The sequence below is a fragment of the Maniola jurtina genome, chromosome Z, assembly GCF_905333055.1.
Source record: "Maniola jurtina chromosome Z, ilManJurt1.1, whole genome shotgun sequence".
NCBI classification, from domain to species: domain Eukaryota; kingdom Metazoa; phylum Arthropoda; class Insecta; order Lepidoptera; family Nymphalidae; genus Maniola; species Maniola jurtina.
In genome coordinates, this window is record NC_060058.1 from 8,170,144 (window position 1) to 8,181,137 (window position 10,994).

The 10,994-nt window shown below is 34.1% G+C and overlaps 1 protein-coding gene across 1 annotated transcript; it reads left to right on the forward strand.

The window, feature by feature from the left end:
* The first annotated feature begins 3,222 nt into the window (after positions 1-3,222).
* On the forward strand, positions 3,223-6,502 carry LOC123880191 (putative ATP-dependent RNA helicase TDRD12). Its single transcript, XM_045928178.1, has 3 exons — positions 3,223-3,793; positions 4,810-5,342; positions 5,921-6,502. Exons 1-3 carry the CDS (start codon positions 3,501-3,503, stop codon positions 5,995-5,997), a joined length of 903 nt encoding a protein of 300 aa, XP_045784134.1. The 5' UTR covers positions 3,223-3,500; the 3' UTR covers positions 5,998-6,502.
* The last annotated feature ends 4,492 nt before the right edge of the window (positions 6,503-10,994 follow it).

Here is a 10,994-nt window from a genome sequence, read left to right on the forward strand (position 1 = left end):
AGACTCAACTTTGAAGCCCTAAATCTGACCTTAAAAATCATCTGACTTACTGGAAAAATACATAAATATCAGAAATATAGTCCAATTGACACGTAATGTACTAGAATATGGATTTTCAATCGCATAATGGGTGAAAAAAGAACTGTTGCCAATTTTCACGAATTATATGGCTAGTTAAACACGAGTTTTTTAACCGACTTCCAAAAAAGGAGGAGGTTCTCAATTCGTCGGGATCTTTTTTTTTTTTTTTTATGTATGTTCCCCGATTACTCAAAGACCCCTGGACCGATTTGGAAATTTTTTTTTTTGTTTGAAAGGGTATACTGTGCAGGTGGTCCCATATAAATTTGGTGAAGATCTGATGAATATCTTCGGAGATGGAGAACAGAACTCCTCAATGAATAAGAGCAAATTGCTCGCGATCAGTGTAATAGCTTAGTAAACAGTAGGGTTTTAACTGGGCATAGCATATTATAGTACAGTGGGGCCACTAAAAATTGTGAAATAAAAAATTTTCAAAAGAAAAATAAAACCGACTTCAAAAACCAAAAACACTAAAAAGTAGAAAATAATTTTTGTTTAGCTACACATGTAATGTACCTAGGTATGAAGTCGGCCGAGCTTCACTCTTGGATTTCTAATTTTGTTTTAATATGCTCGCTCGACTTCATACCTAGGTACATTACATGTGTAGCTAAACAAAAATTATTTTCTACTTTTTAGTGTTTTTGGTTTTTGAAGTCGGTTTTATTTTTCTTTTGAATTTTTTTTATTATTGAATAAAGTATAATTTCAATCAAAAATTGATGTAAGTATAAACAAACTATATAGTATTGGTAACAATCCATTCATCTAATCAAACATAAAACAAGTGTAAATTAAAAATTTATAACACCCCCGACAAGTGAAGGTTACAGTAACTAGAAAAAAGCTGATAACATTCAAACGGCTGAACCGATTTTCTTGGGTGATAGCTAAGAACACTCTCGATCAAGCCACCTTTCAAACAAAAAAAACTAAATTAAAATCGGTTCATTCGTTTAGGCGCTACGATGCCACAGACAGATACACACGTCAAACTTATAACACCCCTCTTTTTGGGTCGGGGGTTAAAAATTATAAACATCACTCTGAATTAAAATAAATAGCCACGAAGTGCCTTCGACCTTCGTTTATTTAGTATGGTACGGCGATAGCGCCCGCCGAGGTAGGACCTATGTCAGTTTTTGCCACCATCAGATGCACGCACGAGAGTCATGAAAACACTGATTTATACAACGACTGCAAAGTTTTGAGCATGAGTATTTTTATATTTTAAAAATATACGTGCGAGAATATATTTACAAGTATAAGTAAAAGCACAGCGTAGTACCTAGGGCATTCACCAAAACACAATATTATAAAATAATGTCCATTTTGAAATCCAAGATGGCCGTCTGTAAGTTGTTTTGAAAAATAATATGGGTGTCATTTCCGTAGTTTTTTGGGGTCCCGAAAACGACAACGATATCCATTTTTAAATCCGAGATGACTGCCGTTTTTTTATCCGACTACAGGAAGGCCAAAAGGAAGGGTTATGATTTTAACAATGTATGTATGTATGTATCAGATTCTGTGTGTTTCACCGCAGCGCCTAAATTACTATGCCGATTTTGATAAATGAGGTGTCAATCAATTCGTTATTATGATCCGGATAACATAGGCTGCATTTTATGCGGAAAAAATTTAGTGGAAAAAAATTGCTTTGAAAAAATACAACAGCAAAATATTTTTTGGTATTGTATTGAGTTGGATATCAAACAAAAGAGGATAAAATTCTGATCTGAAATTATTATATTAAGACATAATATGAAATCACAACCTTCCTTGCACATGTTTCTATCGGCGAGGGAAAATTTAATAATAAAATATTAAATGATAGAAAAACTTTTTTTTTTTTTACTAATTGACATATTAATATAGTGACAAAAAAATCAGCGATTTGCGAGTCTGACTTGCACACCTAGGGTTCCGTACCACAGGAGAAGAACGGTAAGAATCACTTTGGTTAATAAATCGCGAAACGAACTTTTTTTGTAAAGGTTTATTGTTATATCATCCAAAAAAAAAACTATGTCAGCAAAGGTCGGATTTATAGAGCGCACTTTGACTTTGCTTAGACTGAAGATTGAGTTTATACGAGATACATACATACACCTATCTCGTTTTGAAAAGCTAAGTCAAAGTGCGCTCTATACATCTCACCCTCAAAGCGTTGGTTTTATTTTTCCTGAACTATTGATTGTAATTATAAGTTACATATTATAACTATTGACAGCTTGACTTTTGTCAATTGACTTAATATTATGAACCTAACGGTCTGTTACAAAGTTAACAGACCTCCATAGCTGTCATTAAATGTAATGCCTCGGTGGGACATTCATTTCCAGTAACAGTCTGTTAAACCATTTCACAGGATGTTAAATTGACAAACGGAGTATGGTGAAATTAGGTCTTAAGGGGCATGAGATGGGCCTGCCCGCGAAATTCAAATTTAATTTGGTTTTTCGCATTTTTTAAACTAATACGACAACGTTGGCTTATGGCATTTTCAATTGCGACAATGGCAGTATCATCCTCACTGGTTTATATAAAAATCTTCACTTGAAAGGATCCAGGTTAAGAAATTAACTGTAGTATCGACTAATTCTGACACATTACTTAAATCCTTTAGCTGTGCAGTATGCATCAGACTCTATAAAATGATCCGAGCAATCTTGACAGCTTTGCAGTGAACATGCGACTAATGAAGAAAGGGAGTTACACCGAGTATAAGCACACTTACTTGGTCCCTTGTTATGCGCGCCAGTGCGATGTCCTTGTTTTAGAAGGTCATTGTGTCCAAGGATTTCTTTTTTTTTCTCTCTCTCGTCTGGCTTTACACTGATTAACCAATGTCAAGTTTGTAGTTATTTACAAGTTAGGGAAACTATACATATATATAAGTATGGACTTTGTCTGTGCCGGCGCCCGCCGACATACGCGCGGCGCTCCTTTAGAGCGCTTCCCAGTCAGTTCCACCAACAATAAACACTAGCAGAACACAAAAACCGGCCACTTCTAACAAAAAAAAAACACTCCAAAAAGGCACCGCACGCGCGCCATCAAATGCCAACACAGACGAAGTCCCATCCAAGGATCACCACGTTGGTTTTTTGACAGGGGTTTTTTAATTTCCGTTTACAATTTAAACAACGATCAAAAGATTTTTTTCTTGTGAACACTGCTGTAAAAACTAGTAAAAACTTTTAAATATAGTGAAAAATACTTTGACGCCAACAAAGGCGCTAAGTGTAACGTCAAAGAGCGCATGCAACAGCAGAAAGAACGGTGAATCTCTATTGAAAGAAGAAATACATCTTGCAACCATAGCAAACTCGAAGGTTTCAGTTTCGTACGACAGGTTTCGCAGCAAGTACCAATCTAAACACTATTTCGCAGTTACCTACTAGTTATTCAAGATGCCACATGATCGCTACAAAATAGAAATAATGCACTATTTAAACCCTCATCTAATATGGGTTGAAGTCTGTGACCCATCAGTTCTTAAAGAAGGATTTTTATTTGAACAAATCGGCATTTACGGCATACTGCCTATGAAAAAGACTATGGAGTTCAGTTTGACTGAATATCCACTTCTGAATTTGAAAAGCCAGAAATGCGACGAATGGCAGCTTGCCGCTTCACTCGACGTGAAAGAATTGTTAGACACGGCTGCAGAAGTATGGTTTTCGCGAACATTCATAGATAGAAGGTAATTAATACAAGTGACTAGTTAACTGCCGCTGCTTTGTCCGCGACGATTTAGGCTTTCTCTTTGATAAAAAGTAGGTTTAAGGGGCATGAGACAGGCCTGTCTGCGAAAATCAAATTTAATTTGGGTTTTCGCAATTTGTAAACTAATACGACAACGTAGGCTTATGGTATTTTAGTATTGTCGATACTAGAATTTTCTTATACTGGACGCTTTCAAGTAAAGATTTTTATATAAACCTGTGAGAATGATACTGCCATTGTCGCAATTAAAATACCGTAAGCCTACGTTGTCGTGTTAGTTTACAAATTACGAAAAACCATATTAAATTTGAATTTTGCAGGCAGGCCTGTCGCTTCCATCATAAGCTTTAGTATTGCGCCTGGTGGAGGAGGATGGAAGCTTACAACTCGCCCAGGCTTCGCATGGCTGCAATGTTGATACTAAATATACTACCTAGTACAGAATGTCTTTATATACAATGTTCATAGGTTTTGTGACAGACAATACAAACCTGTTTTCTTTAAAGGTTATTTTAAATCTGTAAGATCTTCAAAAAAAAATTATTTAAATTACATGCTGTAACGGGCCATATATTACATGCATAATGTATTTAAGATACTAAATCGGATAAGGATTAATGCTGTATTGTATAAAATTACTTCACAAATAAACCATTATTTCTCGTAAAAAGTAAAGGATGAAAAATGGTTATCCCTAAGAGATAGACATATACCATCGCAAACTGTTTTGTAGACCTTTTGAAGGTGTACAATACTGTGGTACATTATTTTGATCTATATCATAAGGATCAGCCAGAGTTTGCAATGTAAGCGCAAAAAATGTGTTTATTTATAACATCACATTAGAAACCTCTAAAATTATCAGTGTTTCTTTATTATATTTTTATACTCATCGCTCATATCATAAAAGTCCAGATAAGCAAAGATCATATTATGCACTTTTTGACACCTATAACAATCATGCTTCAAAAATTTTCATCATTATTTTCACAGATTTAGCATATTTAAGAACGACATACATAAATATGGTGAAATAATAATTAAAACACAGACTGGCGAAATAATAGAGTTTTCAAAGCAGCTGATTAAATTGGGCTATGCTGAATTCAATGTTTTTGAATTCCATGAGAAGCTAAATTGTGACAAACTTAACACTAAACTGAGTACATTACAAACTCGTGCAGTAGTCAAAGAATTGGAAAAATATTGCATATGGAAGGATAGATGTGAAAATCTTTTGAAAGAGTCTCTAACAGTGTCTAATTTAAATATACATAATAATGAGATCATACAGAAACTACATAAAATCATACAGATACTAAAAAATAAACCCAAAGATGACAAAAATATTGAAAAAGCATTTCCAGATGACTATTTTAAGACAAAACCAAAGAGTGTTAAAAATTATCTAGTTAATAAAAGAACCAATAAAACTGATAGTTATTGTAAAGAAAAAACAAGATCTAAGGAAAACAATAATAGCAGCAATAGACATCAAGAAGAAAATATTGATACATTCAAGACTTGTAAGTTGCAATATCAACTGCATGTTTTCATTTTATTATTTATTAGTTACTTATTTATTACTACGCTAGCAACCCGCCCCAGCATCTCACAGGTAGCTTCATAAAATTTTCGTACGGATCTCTAATTTTTTTGAAAATCAAAATATTGCAGCCTATGTTACTCTGGAATAATGTAGCTTTCTACTGGTGAAAGAATTTTCAAAATCGGTTCAGTAGTTCAAGAGGTTACTTCCTACAAACAAACTTACAAACCTCTTTATAATATTAGTATGAATGATACCTGTGACTTTGTCCGGGCAGATTCAGGTTTTTATAATTCCTTGGCAACTCTTTGATATTTTGGGATAAAAGTAGACTATATTCATGTCTGGGATGCAAGGGATCCATGGGAACTCTTGGAGTTTAAATAGGTACATATTTTAAAATCATTTTTCACCAGTTTCGTAGACAGTTTTTTAAAAAACAACCATTTCAAAAATAATGATCACCAAAGTATTTAGCTATTAGCATGTCTATGGAACCTTACTTTATGCTTTTTCCAATATTTGACCATTTTTTTACTGTGCTTTTTCTTTCAGCTAAGAGATTTCGTATAAGTAATGTCTCAAGCTCGGACACTTCAAATATAGATTCTTCTAGCGATGTAGCGATGTGATGATGAAGCAGATAACAATGGTGATGTGGTGGTGCATTGCTATGTGATCGGCTGTAACAGTGAAACATAACCTATCATTTGTAGGTCTGATTTATTTTGTTCCTTTCGGGTATAAGCATCTGGCAAGTCCACCTGGATTTCTTGTCTGAGAGACCCTTAGAAAGTGTACAACAGAATTAGCCTCATTATTATTTTAAGTAAACTTTTTGGATGGAAAGTTTTTAAAAATCTGCCATCCTGTTTCTAAATAGTGGTGAACCGTGAAAAGTATTAACTCAGTTATCACCAAAGAACGTGAGAATTTTTAAATCTAAATGGGAATTTTTAAACACTGTTAACATTTACATTTATAAGTTTGATTCTAGCAAATTTTTTTAGAAACGTCAGCAGTGTTTGTTTCCTGGTATATAAATATATTCGGCTATGGGCGTCGTGAAATTAAAGAAAAAAAACCGGTCAAGTGCGAGTCAGACTCGCGCACCGAGGGTTTCATACTCGGGTATTTTTTTTGGCATTTTGCACGATAAATCAAAAACTATTATGCATAAAAATAAATAAAAATCTGTTTTAGAATGTACAGGTAAAGCCCTTTTATATGATACCCTACTTAATATGGTTATCTTACTTTGAAAATTTAAACACGTTTTAATTTTTTTTAATGATGTAACTAAAAATTCATGATTTTCAGATTTATTCCTTTACTTGTGCTATAAGACCTACCTGCCTACCAAATTTCATGATTCTAGGTCAATGGGAAGTACCCTATAGGTTCGTACAAGGGTTTCGTTTTTCCTTTTGAGGTACGGAACTCTCAGACTACTTACCAGGCGTCAAATGATTTGCGTCAGCGTTTGACGCCTGCCAATGACGTCGAAGTATAGACGTTTTGTTAGAAGTTCCTTATCTGTCGTGAATTGTGACATCAGTTTTTGAAAAGTCTCACATGGCTTGAAAAATTCTCATATGCTTTAGTGATACATATACCTAACTAAAAACTACTACTTGTAATTATCCACTTTTTAGAAGTAGAATGACAGAAATACTCCCGAGTAAATGTGGGTACCTATAAAATAACATTGTATTTTTGTGTGAACATTGTTATGTTATACAACAGTAAACTGTTAAAGCACATGTCCACTCAAAACGTAATATAAACTAGAGTTCCCTAGTAATTCTTATAAGAACCCTAAACCAAAGAGAAAAATACTTAAGTAGTTTTTTTTGCTGTGAATTTTATCTTACTTTACATACTTTATTGTTGTTATCTTGGTCAACTATAGGATATAAAATTGTTATATACATACATAAAATTATTTGATAATTTTGTTTAAATCCTAGATTTTTTATATGTTTTTAGATTTTCATAAAGGGTGTAATCTCTCTAGAGTAAATACAATCCTTGAGTGTAACGGACATGCAAAAGAAAACTGAAAATAGGGATTCTGTACGTGATTCTAAGGCTGAGATCTATAGAGCGCACTTTGACTTTGCTCAGACTTAAGACACTGTTAAAACGAGACAGCGTTATACCGCTGGCATAAGTATGTCTCGTTTTAACTGAAACTTAAGTCTAAGCAAAGTCAAAGTGCGCTCTGTAGATTTCAACCTTAATCTGACTGCGTTGGAATTTTTCATCAATATTTTCGTGATTTTAACGATGCTTTTTTAATTAATTACAACATGCAATTGTTAGAGATTGTAAAACAATTCCATGGTTCGATAATTTGCCAATAAAAATTAAACTTTATTCTTTTTGAAAGTGAAAGTGCCATCACCGACATGCTAATGTCAAAAGTACATATATCTATACTATAGCTATAAGTATAATATGTTCCGCGTATGATATACGCGATCAATAATATAATATAGACCGTATAGCTTTAATTTAGCTTTAATTTTTGATACTACAATTATTAATTTGTAAATCAAAAAAAAAAAAAACACTTGCTCATTTCATAGTTTAAGTATGGTTTACGTAGGTTTTAAGTTTTCGCTTTTGTTGTCAGTCACTACAAACTGCTAATTTAGTTTTTTGGTTTCAGTTTTCATGTTTTGGAATCCGGAGATTTTTTTAAATTTTAATTTAAGCATCTACATATACAGGGTGTAACCATATCGCTAGCAAAAACTTTATTATTATGCTACCTAAACATTCCAATGCCAGTAAAATTGCAATTACGCAATGTGTAGCGTGCAAAATTCGAGTCAATGCCCTACCTGCGACGCGGCATTGACTCCGACATCGATTGACGTTCTGGTCACACCTGTATAAAACTTATCGGCATGCATGTATGTATTATGTTATGAATGCATGCCGATAAGTGGCATATTTCTACTGTGCCTTTCATTTCAACTTATGGGATAGCGTCCAACAGGCAAGCGGGATCGGGCCGCATTGCAATGCAAAATCCGCCTGCTATACATTTTAAATGAAACTGCATCGACTAGAGGCGCGTCCATTCCTAGTGGATGCCTTTCTTAACAGTTCTAACAGTATTATCAAAATGGCTGTGATACTTGGAGAGGACTGGGCAAAATTAGGTACTGCCCGGCTAGCACGGCCAGTAGATAAAAGTTATATTCCCCGATTATATCCACTGATGTCATAGAAATCAGTGGATATAATCGGGGATATAATTTTTATCAACTGCCTATGCTAGCCGGGCTGATGGCTATATTTTTGATAAAATTAACCAGAAATATACAGGATGTATTAAGAACGCTAGCTAAAACGAAGAAGCTAGAGGTCAACGAACGTTGCGTAGATAGGTGCCGCGGGAAGAATTCCGCGTCGCAGGCGAAGTATTGCCCCCGAGTTTTGCACGTTATACATTGCGGGTTTGAAAATACTAAAACTACAATAATATGTATAGGTAAATGGTTATTTGGATTGTGTTTAGGTAGTATAATAATAGCGCTAAGTTTTCGCTAGCATTTTAAGTACACTCTGTATATATGAATATTTCAGTAGGTAGTTTAGTTTTTAGCGCCAAATATCTTTGTCAACAAATATCTAAAGATATTTCAAAAATCATGTTTTTACAAATATCATGTCTACAAATGTCTAAACATATTTGTAAATATTTTTAAATTGTTAAAGCACATGCCCACTCAAAACATAATATAAACTAGAGTTCCCTAGTCATTCTTATAAGAACCCTAAACCAAAGAGAAAAATACTTAAGTAGTTTTTTTTGCTGTGAATTTTATCTTACTTTACATACTTTATTGTTGTTATCTTGGTCAACTATAGGATATAAAATTGTCATATACATACATAAAATTATTTGATAATTTTGTTTAAATCCTAGATTTTTTATATGTTTTTAGATTTTCATAAAGGGTGTAATCTCTCTAGAGTAAATACAATCCTTGAGTGTAACGGACATGCAAAAGAAAACTGAAAATAGGGATTCTGTACGTGATTCTAAGGCTGAGATCTATAGAGCGCACTTTGACTTTGCTCAGACTTAAGACACTGTTAAAACGAGACAGCGTTATACCGCTGGCATAAGTATGTCTCGTTTTAACTGAAACTTAAGTCTAAGCAAAGTCAAAGTGCGCTCTGTAGATTTCAACCTTAATCTGACTGCGTTGGAATTTTTCATCAATATTTTCGTGATTTTAACGATGCTTTTTTAACTAATTACAACATGCAATTGTTAGAGATTGTAAAACAATTCCATGGTTCGATAATTTGCCAATAAAAATTAAACTTTATTCTTTTTGAAAGTGAAAGTGCCATCACCGACATGCTAATGTCAAAAGTACATATATCTATACTATAGCTATAAGTATAATATGTTCCGCGTATGATATACGCGATCAATAATATAATATAGACCGTATAGCTTTAATTTAGCTTTAATTTTTGATACTGCAATTATTAATTTGTAAATCAAAAAAAAAAAAACACTTGCTCATTTCATAGTTTAAGTATGGTTTACGTAGGTTTTAAGTTTTCGCTTTTGTTGGCAGTCACTACAAACTGCTAATTTAGTTTTTTGGTTTCAGTTTTCATGTTTTGGAATCCGGAGATTTTTTTAAATTTTAATTTAAGCATCTACATATACAGGGTGTAACCAGACGCTAGCAAAAACTTTATTATTATGCTACCTAAACATTCCAATGCCAGTAAAATTGCAATTACGCAATGTGTAGCGTGCGAAATTAAAGTCAATGCCCTACCTGCGACGCGGCATTGACTCCGACATCGATTGACGTTCTGGTCACACCTGTATAAAACTTATCGGCATGCATGTATGTATTATGTTATGAATGCATGCCGATAAGTGGAATATTTCTACTGTGCCTTTCATTTCAACTTATGGGATAGCGTCCAACAGGCAAGCCGGATCGGGCCGCATTGCAATGCAAAATCCGCCTCCTATACATTTTATATGAAACTGCATCGACTAGAGGCGCGTCCATTCCTAGTGGACGCCTTCCTTAACAGTTCTAACAGTATTATCAAAATGGCTGTGATACTTGGAGAGGACTGGGCAAAATTAGGTACTGCCCAGCTAGCATGGCCAGTAGATAAAAATTATATCCCCCGATTATATCCACTGATGTCATAGAAATCAGTGGATATAATCGGGGATATAATTTTTATCAACTGTCTATGTTAGCCGGGCTGATGGCTATATTTTTGATAAAATTAACTAGAAATATACAGGATGTAATAAAAACGTTAGCAAAAACGAAGAAGCTAGAGGTCAACGAACGTTGCGTAGATAGGTGCCGTGGGAACAATTCCGCGTCGCAGGCGAGGTATTGCCCCCGAGTTTTGCGCGTTATACATTGCGGGTTTCAAAATACTAAAACTACAATAATATGTATAGTTAAATGGTTATTTGGATTGTGTTTAGGTAGTATAATAATAGCGCTAAGTTTTCGCTAGCGTTTTAAGTACACCCTGTATATTATATGAAGATTTCAGTAAGTTTTTAGCGCCAAATATCTTGTTTGTACCTCTTTTTGATTACGTTATTAAA

What these genes read in the sequence shown, in the direction of transcription:
- LOC123880191 (XM_045928178.1), top strand. Translation starts at nt 3,501, where the DNA reads ATGCCACATGATCGCTACAAAATAGAAATAATGCACTATTTAAACCCT. An exon ending in CGAACATTCATAGATAGAAG is followed by an intron (nt 3,794 to 4,809) that starts GTAATTAATACA and finishes TTATTTTCACAG; the next exon opens with ATTTAGCATATTTAAGAACG. An exon ending in TATTGATACATTCAAGACTT is followed by an intron (nt 5,343 to 5,920) that starts GTAAGTTGCAAT and finishes TTTTTCTTTCAG; the next exon opens with CTAAGAGATTTCGTATAAGT.